Genomic DNA, 15705 nt, shown 5'->3' with positions numbered 1-15705 from the left:
CACACACACACACACACACACACACACACACACACACACACACACACGCGCGCGCGCGCCACGGCCTTTACACGTGTGTATGACACTCACATTAACATGTGCATACACACAAATAGCCATCTACCTATCTATCCACCAGATGAATATTTGCAACAATTGCAAAGAGAAAGCATGTGAACAGTTTGCCTCTGTGTTCCTTTAGCTGAGGATGGGGAGGTGGAAGGTGAAAGGAAAAATAGAAGAAGGTAGAGAAAGAGAGGGGAGGAGGCACCCAGCCCTGTGGTTTTGGGGGGTTAAACGGCAGAACATGCTCGCACATTAAGAGCCATTCGATCCGCAGCTAACTAGGGAGTCGCGACTCTGTTTGCAAAAGGCCCCGCAAAGAAGTCTAACCACTCCTGTGCTCCTTTCATCCAAATCCAACAGTGACAGTGGAAGTCATGGCTGACTCAAAATGACTTCTTTCTTTCTATTTCCAATCTATTTCATCTCCATGTCTCCTCTACGGTTGAAATGATTTCTAAGGCCCTGTTCGTTTGCTCCCCACTCTATCTTTCTTTCTCTGTTTTTCTGTCATTCACTTTCCTTCCTCCCCTCATGAAGAGACCGTGGCACCGCCCCAGGCCACACTAGCTCACTGACTAACATGGGGGCGGTAGGAAAGTGGGGCACTTGGGAGTTCCTGTTCTGCCTCAATTTTTTTCGTCTGTCTTTTCTCCATTTGATATCAGTTCATTTAATGCGCATCTTTCCAGTAAACACTCACTTGAAATAAATCTCAGCATACGGACAAGACCACTGTGTTTGAAGAAGTGGTTTGTATGAGTTGGAGAATCAAAAACAAAAAAAACAATGACATTGCTTTGATATGTTACATATAGCTATTTCTGTATTTCAATGCAAAACCGGCGCCATTGTATTTCGGATCACACTTCCACTTGAGCACAGTTCACCTCTGTTAGCAGCTGATTGCCCCCTTTTGATAAACTGAGCATTTTATCAGCTTCTAACACAAATATCCTTGTTCCCAAACGGCTAATATTACACACTCATGGTTCACAGATCAGCATGCTCAGAAACCGCATTGTTAATAAAGTCACATGCACTGTACATATTTCGTCAGAGAACCACATGGAAAAACTACTGAATCGCAGCTACAAGACGCATCACTGTAATATATCCGTAACACCACATGGATTTCAACATCGGCATAAATTATGGTGCAGTGAAAGAACGGAGTGCTTTAAAAATCCATTACGGCATTAGACTTTGTATGGCGAGCTTCATATTGAAATATTTGCGCGCAGCATGTGGTCTGCAGGAATATGTGGTTCTGTATGTGTTTGAAAGAAAGGAGAGAGAAAATCTATTTCCCCTGTTTGAATGAAACTTAAAAGCGAGAGCATGCGCGTGCATTTCTGACATTATTTCTGAGCAGTGAGGGGAATGCCTTTGACATTAATACTAGTACAGGTGTATGTATACATTTACAGGAAGACGTGTCATTATTAGAAAACACAGCGTCGCTGACGTTAGACGCAGCGTCAATGTGGGTGGGCTAACACACACATGTGGCAGCGTTGGATTAGGAAGCGGTAGGCCGCATCATTTTACTACAGAGACGTCTCTATGTGGCCTCGCCTGTCTCGTGGGAGCCGTGAAGCCCTCACACCCAATCCTTCTATCCCTTCTCTCCTCCCTACCGTTTTCTCAGTGTCACTTGCTATTAGCGTCTCACCCATCAACGAGTTTCTTTCCCACCAAGTTTCTTCCATTGAAACTCGCCTCTAGTGGCAGCGTTCAGGTTTAATCCAATCTGGAGGGTCAATGTGGAGCCGCTTCTCATTTCCCTTTCCTTCACTCTTTATTTTCCAGTCACAAAGGTGCCGTCATTATAGGGTAGAAAAGAGGAAATAGAGGAGAATAATGGTGCTTTTTAGTGTGAAATACTGAGAGGCAAACAAGGAGATGAGAGGAAGATGGAAGATGTTTTGTTCTTTTTTTTCAGCATGTAGCTCTGGGGCAGATGTTTGCAAATAACCGGCCACAAAACAGAGGAACAAACACAAAGAGCGCAACTAACTTACCTGCCATCGTATTCCATAGTTATGGAAATATGTGAGAGGTTTGATAAGTTCCAGTACCTGACAGTGAAAGATGTATTCTGGTGTGGCCTTCTTAAATTTGAGGTTCCATACTAGCGCAACACCATCCGGTTCATGAGGAGCGTCTTCATTATTGTTATAAGAGGCAACAAGCAACTCAGGATACTGAGAGGACAGGAGAGAGAGAGAGAGAGAGAGAGAGAGAGAGAGAGAGAGAGAGAGAGAGAGAGAGAGAGAGAAAAAATACATCTTTTATTAGTGACACTTAACATCTGCGTAATTGGTATCAAAATTTTGAAATGGAAGAAAATGTTCTTGGTGCATTGTTTGAGTTCACAGTGACGCCAGGCTGCTGGCCTCACCTGAGGGGACCAGTCAAGGCAGGTGATCACGCGATGTTTCGACCAGTGTTCATCGTAGAAGAGTCTACTGAAGGACAGACTGGAGCCGCTACCCAAGTCTCTGAAAAAGAGACAGTAGACATAATGTCAGATAACCTGCCAAGGTTCATAAAAAAAATCCTTCTGTCTGCAGGGGTCATTTGTGATCACTGTTTAAGGTACCTCCAATCTGGATCTTCACAAAGTGAACTAGCCACAGTACGTAAGTGCAGCAGCTTTTTTAAACATAATGCATTGCGCTGCATTACGCCTAGCTGAATGCTAAAAGTGGAATTCATGCATTTATCATGAACATATATCAGAAATACAAATTTTCTGAAAATGCATAACTTTAGTGAGATAAAGTCAAATGTAGTTCAAAGCATAGCATGGTAACAAAACAAACAAAACATGTGATGCGTTTGTGTCTAACAAATAACAGAAGCATAAAGTATGTCTTCATGAAGCTCAGTGATTGAAATAAAATATCATCTAATGTACACGAAAGTGCCCGAACACACCGAGTCCACAGTCGGCCGTCCATGTTGCCTGAAGCTTAATGAAATGCATTGGCTCTAGAACAGCTCGGCATATTTATTTGACATCAGAAGAATTTGGTGAGAGAGCAGTCTGACTGGTTGTAGTGAGTCATAGTGAGTCAGTAGTTGGATCCTGTGCACATTGTTGCATCATTTCAGAACGTTGTACCATCACAGTTTTGTCTTTGTGTCCATTCCTTAATGTCAACTCAGTTACCAGACCGTCAGTTATAAGCAGATTCTTATTATTAAAACAGATTCTGTACACTAACCAGTGGGAATTATCCACTTTGTCTTCAATGCTATGTGAGAGTTAATAGTAAAAACAATGTAATGAAATGTAGGTTATGTTGTTACAATTTCATAAATAGCATGTCAGTGGAAAAAAGAAGGGGACTGATGTTAAGCACTGGGTCACGGCCTGTTTTAGACATAATCGCTATTTGACCACAGGCTTGATGCTTCTCTGTGGCTGCAGTGGTCAAAGCCGAAGTGAGCTGCATTCTTCTATAATAGCAGAGCAGTATACTAAAACAGCTTTGCACTTATGACTCTTATAACTTCAACCAACACTTTCATTAACCTCCATTTGGAGGCAAGTCTTCAGACGGAAAGACAAAGCTCTTGTGTCAGTTCACAGGAGCTTTCAACCCCCTGAGAGTGTGACATCAGCAGGAAGACATGCATTTTGAAGAACAAAGAAGCTCCCAGGCCCGCTAGATTGACACAGTGGGCGTGAGTCAGTCTTTGCACATTTCTTAGTTTGAGGCATGCAAGTAAACACTCACATGTGCTGTGATATCCAAACACTGACACTCTCCTCCTGCCCCTCTCTCGCCTTCTCTCTGCTCACCCCTCTTTGTCCTCCAGGTCCCGGCCGCTGTAGTCAAAGAAGATGTTGCCGTCTTCGGCCAGAGCTCTCTCCATCACCCGGATGCTGCAGTCGAAGAAACTCTGAAACTCAGAAGAGTGCAGGATCTGCTGCCTCTCCTCCTCTGTCAGTTCCCGCAGAACTGGAAATGAGCCTGGAGAAAGGAAAATAATAAATACACAATCAACTTTTCCATTTTACTTTATTTATATTTAAAGTATACATTACACAAACTCTTTTTGTTTTCTTTTTAGGCTAAACCCTCTTATTTTTATTATTTACCTATATTAATAAAAAAAATAATAATGCATTTGAATATGGCATTTCAAATCAAATAAATACAAGTCGTTTTTATTTGATGTGACCTGCCAAATATAGTTAGTTTTTGTTCTCTCCACCTTTCTCTCAATTACTGTCCAGGAGCTCTAAACTGAGAAGTGTCTGTTTACTCTAATCAGCTGACATTGTGGCATTTGTGATGACCCGTCCTGTGTCTCTGCTCTGTCTGGCATGTTCACGTGGGCTGATGAGCCAACAAAGCTGGCCAGTTCAGTCTGTCTCACTCTCTCTTCTGGTTTGGTTGCTTTGCGTTGTGTTTTGTTTTAGCTTCATAACATATTTTTTTTTTACTCATCCTGGCACTGATGTACTGTTTGGTCACATCTCTTTATTTTAGTTTTGTCAATTACATTATTTAATAAATCGTTTCATGTTTGACCTCCATCCTGTGTTTTCTGGACTGTGAGCCAGTTAATGACACTTTTATTACTGACAAAAGTACAGATACCTCGCTGTATCTTGTTGTACTGTATGCAGTAATTGTCCTGTTTACTTCTGCACAAAAGAAAAAAGTACATCACGTGTTCCCAATGTCAGATTAACATTCACTTCATCTCTATCAAACCCAGAATCCCATCCAGGACATAATAAACTACAAACAGCTCCTAATGCATCTTTTCTAATAAAACACTACAGCAAGAACTTCATAAACAAGAGAAAAACAAAGCCCTCTGAGCACGACGCCTCCCTTTGAACGTAATGGCTGCACAGCACGGCGTCCGGTTTTTGAAGTCACTGTCCCCAAGCACACATGCAATTTTACACTCACAAGCATGCACAGACACACATATATCGACCTTTACCCTGCCTCTTGACTTTGATCCCCCCCATCCCTTTGTATTTCTTACGAGTTGTCAGAAAAGACCCAGTGAATCGAGTGGCAGAGATCAAAGGCCAGACCTTCTAATAGGCCAGGATGGAGAGGAGACGGATGACTGTGTGTTTATGAGTGCATGTGTGCATACATCTGTCTATGTGTGTGTGTGTGTGTGTTTGAGTCACATTCAGTGCAGTCACTGTGTTTATGCGTGTGTGTCTGAATATGAGTAAGTATATCAATCTGAGTGTCCGTCAAATGTTGTGTTTTTAACCCACCTAAGCTCTTTTCTCCATATTTTACCACATGAACCATCCACATAGGCATCCACAGACACACTTCTCCATTCCTCTCCACTTTGAAGTGCGGTCGGGGGGTCAAATGACAGGTTTTTAATCAGTGCTGACCCCCACATGCCATGGAGCTGATATGCTGGACCCGCCTTAACCCCCACCATAACCTACCCACATCCCTCCATCTGATACACCCACTGACTGGCTGAGGGTGTCACACACAAGTGACCGTGTTTCGTGACAGTTTGACCAGCAACATGTGAGAAGTCGAGGGAAGAAAGAGATAAAGAATGGGAAGTTTTGTGTTTGCAGTAATTGGGAGTACAACTGCTACATAAAGTATTTTCATGCAGGAGGAAATTTACACCTGAATTATTGAGGTGATAAAGAATCACTAAAATCATAAGAGCTGATCGTTTTAGCTCTCCCATCATCCATCAATCCTTTTGTACCTTCTTTGTTTTCCCTGTTGTCATCGTCCTCCTGCTGCTCAGACTCGGGGCCTGGCTTCACCTCCATCGTCTCTTCATCCTCCTCTTCCTCCTCCACTGAAAGAGTGTTAAAAAAAAAAAAGAAAGAGAGAGAGAGAACTCATGTTAATCAACAGCTGTTGCAATTTTCTTCGACCTCCCGCTGGGTACTGCCTTCCCCCCCTTCTTAGCAAAATAAATAATCATTGGCAGACATGCACCGGTACACCTGACTAACTAACATTTGGTCCAAATGGGTTTCATTTACAGACACACGCACTCACTTTTTTTTTTCGAAAACACAAAGAGTAAAGAGTTTATGTTACTGCTGCTTATGTATCTTAAGTATACATGGTCTTGGGAAAAGAAATCCAACAGGAAACAAGCCCGTGCCCAAATCCGTGTTGTAGTTGTAGCATGTGTTCACATGGTCTGCATGTGTGGACATTGTGCACGCAAATCACACACACACACAGCAGGAAATGTCGGAGTTGTGTGAGCTCTCCTCTTTTTATTCCACCTTTGACCCCAAAAAAGATCCACTGATGTGTGTGTGTGTGTGTGTGTGTGTAAAAGGGGATTCCCTCTGCATTCCCTCCAATCAGGCTCTGCAATTACGCTTGCCTTTTCAGGATTTATTGTAAGTGTGTGCTGTGTGTGTGTGTTTGGAAGGGGGTGGGGTTCAAGTATGAAGGGTTACTGTCAACATAGGCACCTGCTTGTCCGCTACTGCGCCCCCAACAAGCCCCACACCCCTCGGGCTATGTGTTGGTAACCCTTGCCAACCTCTCCTCCCCTTTTCTGCCGCTCCCCTCCCTCCGAAACAGATGCTGAGAGTCGAGGGGGCCTCTCAGAAGACCTCTTAACACTCTGACACCGTGACCAGACACCTGTGGTCTGCCAACACACACGCTACACACATATACACTCTCTCTCTCTCTCTCTCTCTCAAACACACACACACCCGGGGCCCTCGCCTGCAGTGCCAGGGGTGGTGAGGGGTTAACTGGCGCAGGGTCAAGCTGACAACAGTCGCTCAGTCCAGCGGGAGGAAGTGACTACATCACACCCTCAGACGTGTCATGTCTCTCTCTCTCTCTCTCACACACACATACACACACACGTTGGGGTGTGTTTAACTCAGCTGGAGTATGGCCCGGGGCACTGTTAAAACCACTTGCTCAAGAGCCGCTCTTGCACCGGATGAACTGTCCATTCATCACTTGAAGTCGCCTAAGCTTTTGATGAACTCACTGCTGCAGCTTTAAAAAGGCGCAAATAGGATGATAATTGGTGGAGCACTTTAGCAATTTTATTATTACAATCGCAATAATTTCTGGCATTATTTTATTAATTATTTAAGGGTTTCCAGTACATATCTCTCTCTCTCTCTCTCCTCTTATTTTCTTTTGTTTTTCACTCCTACGTTAAAGTTTTTGATTTATGACTTTCCTTTTCATGCTGTGTGTATATAATAAATGACTGAGCTAAATCAAACACGCGGCGGTGAGGCTCAGTCCAAGTCGGTGGTTAACAGTCAGCTGTAGACATCCAAACACCAGTGACCCACCAGTATGGAGGGGAGACCAGAGAGGACCAGACAGGCAGACTGCCAGACTAGCTCCATGTCTGAGCTGCCAAAACAGACAAGCAAACAGAGACGCACAGGAAAACCCTACTATCGGGATCCTTTTGTCTCTGCCGCCATGCTTCAGTTTGTGAAGCTTTATTTCTCTCGAATGCTTTTTTTGTTGTTGTCATCTATCATTCTCATCACTTCCCCCCTCCACGAACTGCTGTCTGTCATTACTCAGCAAAGGCTTCAGGATGTGAAACAGAAATGTGGATCCTGCTCACCAGCATTGGGAAGATACATAACAAACTTCTATTCTTTTTATTCTTGACCTTACGTGACCGGTCTGTCCGGTGGTTGGAATGTGTGGTGATGGGGATGGGAGGAGCGTGAGTAGAGGAGAGAGACCACATTGAGGAGCGGTCAAACTGTCAACCCCCAGGACCACAGGACGCTGGAGCAAGGCAGCGTGATTCATGGCCTATGGGTTACCTCACCGAGGGGAGACGGTCCAATTCCTGTATGAAGATACTGCTGATGTCGTTGCCAGCAGCCATGCATCAAGTTGTTCTGTCAAGAGTCCCGCACCAAAGATATCCAGACTATTTCCTTCAAATGGAAATTTTCAGAGATACATTTCTATGTATGCAAGTAAAGCAAAACCTTAGATTGCGGTAAATGATACTGGAAAGTAGGACTCGTGGGTTGAAAATAATGATATAAAACTTTATGTAAACACACACACACAGAGGCACAACAGGGTTTCCTGTTGAGTTGCAAAAGAAGCAGTGAGGATAAATCAAAAAGAGCCAATCTTCCACAGTTTGAGTGTGTCTGCCTGCTACCCTGTAAGTATCTGCACACTTCTTGTTTCCACCTCTTTCCAGATACGGGTTGCCTTCTCTTTCCACCTGCCGCTTAATACCGCTCCTCACTGCAGGACAACAGGTTAACTGGTATCCTCCCCCTCGCCGCAGACGGGGGTCCACCTTGATGAAACTCCGCTTGGGGGCTCCCGTTTTGGCCGGCTACACACCCGGGGTAATAATATCCTCGGTAGCCCGGGACCGCCGCATCTGGCTGCCTCAATCATCCCCTGGCTGCTTACTCATGCTGACCGTGCCCAGTCAATTCAGCACAACCCAGCAGGTATGCAGACACACAGACTCACAGTGTGGAGATACAAACACAAGTACACACACACACACACACACAAATTGGTAAAAGTGTTTGTAAATGCATATGCTCACACACACATACACATACAGAGGCATGTGCGAGAATATGTGAAATTGTTTGGAACAGAGAAATATTATTTACTACAAGAAAAGATGGAAGTAACAACATAGCCTTTCATATACTCTCTCTTCATAAGTACTATGCTAGAAACGGGCCGATATGCTGTCAGTTAGGCGAACAGTGAAATACAATACTACCGTAAAAACTGCAGTAATGTAGTTTGACTACTCTGTTCGTACACCCTTTCTGCATTGCATGGAAATATACAGCAGCAACATGTGCTGGTACTGTATCAATATATTTATAAAGAAAATGCTTATGATATTCTGAAATGATGCTGGTTTTCCTGCACAGAGTTCTTCCAAAGCTAGATCACTCTTAACCCTCTCAGACTGACAGGAAGGAGTTAACTGGTAATTAAAATGCAACTAGCTACTGTATTGAGCCTAATTAACACTTTGTTATCATGTTTTCTGTGCATGACGCTCTTTTCTTTGCTTTTATGAACCAACAGAAAAGTGAAAATACGAGTAATGGGCTGATCTGTTTGTGGAATAAAGACAACATAGTCTTAATGAAGGCTGATACACCGCTGAGCGTTTCATTAGCTTAAACATCTTGTATTATTTCACAGTAGGCTGCAACTATCGAGCATGTGGTGAGAAGTTTTAAAGATACCGACAGCGTATAAAAGATGTACACACTGTCTTCTGCTCCCCTTCGGCTAGTACATAAAGCACAATGGCCTAGTATGTCACGGCAACAGTGTGTTAGCATGTGTTCTGTTTGGTAAGGATCAAAGCGTTCGCTAACCTTTTACTCTGAACCCAATCCACAGTAAGTGCTAGTGTGTTGAAATGTGTTAGCGCATGCTTGGAGCGATTGGCATAGTTATCAAAGAGCTGCGGGTGTGTGTGTAAGTGTGTGTGCGTGTGCGTGTGTAGAAGGGAGGATGAGACCAGGCCCCGGTTTTGTCATTGACTACATTATGGGGGCAGAGCCGCAGACTTGTCATAGCAGTATGGAGGTGACAGAACTTGTAATTTTTATAGATCTCTATTGTATTAATTACAAAGAAAGAGAGATACTGATATGATAGAGAAGAGGCGGCAGAAACAGGAAGAGGGACACAAAAGAGAAATCCAGCAGGACTTTGGGGGATCCCACGCACTGGGAATAACCCTACAACATTATATACGCATTCATATGGGGACACACACACACACACACACACACACACACACACACACACACACACACACACACACACAGAGTTCGCAGGGGTTCTTGGAGGTTGGCTGTTGGGCCGACCACAACAAGCACTATGCAGAGGAGTAGGAGGCTGACATGACTTGAAAGGCTGCTCTAATGTGGCCCTGGCACGACACACACACACACACACGCACACACACACGCAGACCGAGGCTATGCATCGACTTCACTGAAAACAGCTCGTAGTGTTAGAGACAGACACGACACACACACACACACTACATCCACTTTACCTCTCCATATATTACAAATGACCCGAGGCTTCCGGGGAATTTTCGCACTTTAATTCGTCCCACCTCCAGTAATGTAATCCTTGTTATCTAAAAGATTTATTCAACCACGATGATCTTATACGACTGATGTAATGATATAGGTCACAAATACAATGATGCAAATCTAAGATAAATTAAATGTGATATGACAAGCCTATGGGGAAATTTGTCTTGCCACACGGGACATTATTTTTAACACAAACATATTTAAAGAGATACCTATCTATCGGATAATTCTGTGCAAATCTAGAGCACACACTCACTCTCTCTACACTAAACGCATAAACTGTAACACTGGGAAAACATTTCTTCAGGTCTTATCAAACCATTCTCACACCATTCAGTGAGTAGTATTGAGTGGTGTTAACGCAGACAGAACTTATAAATGAAGTGATTTCATTGACTGAAACACTACTTTTGTCATACCGCCTGTCTTGTCCATGCGTGGAGGACATATTCTATAAAAGACACCTGAGGGATTGCTTCGCCGAGTATAAATATACCATTAGGATGAGGAGTCGTGATTACCCCGTGGCTGGATACTTTAGCGAGCGTCACAATACTAACGATTCCTTATTGTGGATAGAGGGCAACTTGAACTTTGGTCATGGGGACAACAGAATACAGAATCCTGGATCCTGAAACTATGGATCCATCGACCGGATGTGTTTTAGCATCCTGTTCTCCATGAAGATATAGACTTCTCTGTTTTTCTTACAGCCAATGTTAAAACCTGTATGGGTACCTATCGTCCAATAATGATGTAAGGAAAAAAACCTTTTTCTGTGTAATCTCATCTCGTGGTATTTCGTGTTTTCAGAATTTTATTATCATATTGTCATGTGATTTCCTTTAACATTGTTGGATTTTTAATGATTTAGCCACGACAATAAAAGGCTTTTTAATATCTCCTTCCTCGTTGTTACTTGTCCTAAGATTTTGGAGTGCCTGCATGCCTCCCCGTAGTCTTTTGATTTTTCAGCTATATGGAACAAGTTCATGTCCCATTTTGAGTACAGACTCAGCGATTAAAATAAGCACTGCTCTACCTTATCTCTCATGCTTTAGATCAGCTGTGCTCTTTGTAAGTACCCACTCACAAGTGTCTTAGTGAACTTCTCTGGACAACCTGAGACAGATCAATAGGTTTTGTTAATACTCAACTTGTGAACCCAGTGAAACACTGCCAACATTTTAGGGACCTCCCTTAGTCCGGTTGGACAGCAAATTGATGGGTTGGAGTCACTCTTGCAGTAAAGTCGAAAAGATCATTTGCCGAGAGGTGAGAGGCCAAGAATCTCGCTGATGTGTAGATGGTCAGGACACACAGGACAGATTGGAGAGAAGAGTGTAACAAAATGGCATCAACTGATCCCACAGTTGCAACTTCTTGCTAGTAAATTGTATTCCCAAGACACAACACCACTTTTACAAAGTCAGTTTGTTAAATACCTTTTCCCCCCCGAGAGTGTTTCAGGATTGTGCATAAAATACCCACTAAACCCTTTCACTTCAATTTGTTAATTGTATTCAGGTTTTTTTTGCCTTTCCATTTGTTTTTAATAGAAAATAATGCTTAAAATTCATGATGGTTCATCAAGTCATGATTACCACAGTAGGGGTAAAAGTATTCGCCGCATACACACACACACACACACACACACACACACACACACACACACACACACACACACACACATTAGCAGCAAGACCTGATGTAAAACTGGTGAGGCTAAAACCCGCAGGATGATTTAGATTAATTTATCTCTTCACCGCACTTCCTCAAGTGATCAAACATTGTGTATTGTGTGTGCGTGTGTTCATGTCTATGTACACACGAGTCTACACCGTATGCACACATGCATGCCCTCACATAATCAGCATTCAGTTAATGCAGCCCATTTAGATCTTTGGGAGTCTGAGGCCAACCCTGCTGTGTGCTGTGGGCGCCGTCAGAGTAGATTCTCTCCCCATTTCCTTCTCTCTTTCAGCCCCCCCCCCTCCTTTCTCTGTTTCACCCCCTCTCTCTTTTTAGCAGTGCCACCCAGGCTTGGCCTCGACCCAGACCCACATCTTTAAGACGAGCCATCATGCCACGCCACGCCATGCTCTGAGCCCGGCCGCAAGACCCTGATTAAAACCCATGACTTCAAACTTTCCAAACTGTCAAGAACCCAGTCAGAGAGCGAGAGAGACCAACAGAAAGAGGAAAAAAGCCTACATAAAATCACCGCTGTGGCATCGACTCACTTTCAACGCGTCATCTGAGCTGGGATTTGTGTCACTCAGAAATAATGCTGTGTGTGTGTGTGTGTGTGGCTCGGATGGTGATTGGAGGTCTGTGTTTACCACTTGGATGGAGATGGTGTTTCATTTTGTTTTAATGAGGGACGGACGGACAGACGGGACCAACAGCTTTTATAGGCCTGCTGAAGGTTGACGCTTGAGGTTGAATCCCTCTGGATTGTACTAAAATAGACAAAAGTATTCACAGCGAGTCAGCAACACTGTCAAATAAATACACACACCGATATTCTGAGTCAAAGAAAGCAATTTAATGGAATTTTCTTAATTAAATTAAGACTTTAAAAGCCAACACATGTGTGAGATTAATTGTAAAACAGTGAATTCATATTACCATAATTTAATTCAAGTTCATACTCATTTCTAATAAAAATCTCTGACACTGGTTGGTGAGACTTAGAGGGAGGCCTCAAGTATATGTGCCAAGAGTGCTCCCTGCTGTAGAGCTGCAGAACAGCATGTCACACTGCAGCCAAACAGAAAACCAGCATGGTTATCGCATTCAATCAACTGTCAAGCTATAAACTGTGATAATAATCTGGAAATTTAAAGTTTAATTCAAAAAGAAAAAAAGTGAATGCCTGTTAAATTTGATTAACGGGGCTGACTGAAGAACAATTGAAAACAAACGTATGTAGTTTGAACCTAGATTTATTTTGACTTGACTTGAATTATATTCTTAATTGACCGCCTGAGTTAAAAGGTTTGCTTTGTTAAAAGGTGCCATTTTTTTTTAAACTGAGAGTATAACACAGTCAAAAGGCACAAACTTGCCAAACAAAGGGTTAACTAACATCAAACTGAAACAACCAAAGTGAAGCAGGGCTATGAGCTTCAGGCTAGCTGTGGCAGTGAACCGCTACCCTCTCAAATGAAAATCCCTGGAGAGTGGAAGGGATCTCGGAGTACAAGTGAGACCACCCAGGCAAACGTTGTTTTACACACGTTAAAAGAACATGCAACAAGGAGGGGGAAGGGTGGGGCACACATGTCAAAAAGTCAAGTTCAACGAAATGCAAAAAAAAAAAAAAAAAAGAAACAGCTTGAAAACAGAAAAATGGGACACATGAAACCGTATTCCTTCTCATCCAAAGCCCTCATCAGATGGCAAATATTATTCTGGATGATGGCCATTTTGCCAAAGCGAGAGAGAGAAAGCCAGAGGGAGGGAGATGAAGAAGGGGTTCATGTACCTTATTATACGGTGGTCATGGGGGAAAATTGCAATCATCTGTGACTCACTTGGCATACCTTACGCACTGTGAAAGACATTATTTCTCTCTAATATCAAGAGTTTTTCTGGGTTTTTACCGCCGTGGCCGTTTTGACAGAACCCGCTTGGGACCCTGCATCAATTTCGGGAGTGAAACAAGAGTGAAGGCTGCGCCCTTTTGAGGGCGATGCCGACGAAAGACGAACTCAGAGTTGTTTCACCAGGAGAGAAAGTGAGAAGCGTTGGCCGATTATGTGTGATTGCAGGAAAGACAAGAGGAGATCATGATAGGAAAAACCCAAGTCAGATCTGAAGAATGAGTTTGTGTGTGAACATGCACGGACAGCACGTTCACAGTTGGTTTAAACAGGTTCCCTACAAGCTGCTACCTCAAGGCAATAACTCCAGAACTCACCAAACATAAAAAGACAACTCTAAAATGTACTTTCAGAAGAACAGATTCAAAGTAAAACAAATTTAGTACATTATATTCGAGACCACTGGGTCCATTCACTGTGGTTTTCCCCAATTTGCCGTGAAAAAACACACACACACACACACACACACACACAGGTCTGTTCCCGTCTGTTGTAGCCGCCTGGCTGGAACAACAAGAATGTATGAGACAAGCACTTCCATATGTGCCTCTATACACACGGACACACACACACACATATATATATATATATATATGTGCATACACATATATGTGCACATACATATAAGTATCTAACCACGCAAAGCACACACTCATGCAACCACATTCCTCCTTGAAGACTGCCCACAAACCCCTCAATCATGTCGGTTTCGTACAGACTGGGAGTGTGTTGCATTCACTGCTTGTATCTGAATGCATCGTGCAAACTACAGACGTGGGATAACTTGACTGACCTGTGAGCCTCAGCCGCTGCTCAATACAGCAATACTTTCCCTCCTGATGATGTCTTATAGGAGAAACAAAACAGCTACAATCAAGCATTACTTTACAAACCTTTAAAACCCGGCCTAAAGGATTTGTTGCACGATGTCAAAGAATGTCAAAAATATATATTTTAAGGTTTACTTTGAGTTGCTAACTAGGACTAGCAATATGGTTGAAATACATATCACAGTTTTATAGTTTTTCTCAGTCACTTTGGTGCATTTCTGAGATCAAAACTACTTCACACATCACACATCATAAAAGCAATTTTGCATTCTTTGGAACAAAATGTAAATGCTTTGGCACATTAATTCAAAAGCTGATGGACAATTGTCTGCTGATTCCTACATTATTAATTGCTTGTCATATTGTTTAAAATGTATTACACTGGTTCTCTGTTGAATACTCCTAAAAACATCTACATTTCATAAATCATGACATGCAAAATGGTTGAACCAGTTGCCATAATCTGTCAAGCACCTTTTATATAGATTTATATTAGACTGTTTTTCTAAATGTGTCCTGAATTGATGAATTGCTCTCAGGCGAATCTCTACTTTCACTAATAAAGAGGAACGTCTGCAGCGTTAGATCAACCAACGAGCAACCAGCTCTCTATACAGTAATGTGAATATCTTTCCAATGTTAATACACAAATGCAGAATCCTGTTTAAAAAACAACAGATTTTCCTGTTATGCAGTCTACATCAGACAAACATATAAGTGTAATACAAACACTATCATCATCATAACCTGGTGAGATAAACTATTAAGTCTTGATGAGTTTCAGATGCAAACCTATATTTAAAATCCAGCCCCGTTGGTTGAAATCCTGAAGGACGTTTTGTGTTGAACTGTTGATAAATACCTACAAGTTCATGACCTGATGAACCATATTGAATATATTTAGAAATTTGTGAAAAAATAAGCAAAAGTAAACTCTCTAATTGGACCAATGTGCTGCCAATGGTCAGGATCATTTCATAAATTTGTCGTTTGGTTTCTTAACTGCTCCATTATGGGATTATGTCGAGTTTAGCTGACGTTTGTGTGTGTGTGTGTGTGTGTGTGTGTGTGTGTGTGTGTGTGTGTGTGT

General features: G+C 42.6%; 1 protein-coding gene across 12 annotated transcripts in view; it reads right to left on the bottom strand.

Moving 5' to 3' along the window:
- dync1i1a (dynein cytoplasmic 1 intermediate chain 1a) overlaps positions 1-15705 on the bottom strand; it is a 53076-nt gene that overhangs the window by 21509 nt on the left and 15862 nt on the right. For all 12 annotated transcript variants that reach the window (XM_031853740.1, XM_031853741.1, XM_031853744.1 and 9 more), the window contains 4 exons: positions 5797-5892; positions 3878-4049; positions 2468-2567; positions 2145-2270 (listed from right to left, as the gene is read on the bottom strand). In XM_031853740.1, coding sequence (XP_031709600.1) covers positions 2145-2270; positions 2468-2567; positions 3878-4049; positions 5797-5892 — 494 coding nt within the window. The remainder of the gene's footprint in view (positions 1-2144; positions 2271-2467; positions 2568-3877; positions 4050-5796; positions 5893-15705) is intronic.

The sequence above is a fragment of the Anarrhichthys ocellatus genome, unplaced genomic scaffold (genome assembly GCF_004355925.1).
Source record: "Anarrhichthys ocellatus isolate YVR2014 unplaced genomic scaffold, GSC_Weel_1.0 scaffold14, whole genome shotgun sequence".
In the NCBI taxonomy this organism is placed as follows: Eukaryota; Metazoa; Chordata; class Actinopteri; order Perciformes; family Anarhichadidae; genus Anarrhichthys; species Anarrhichthys ocellatus.
Note: the sequence above shows the minus strand (reverse complement) of the source record. Positions and strands in the feature narration are given on the sequence as shown.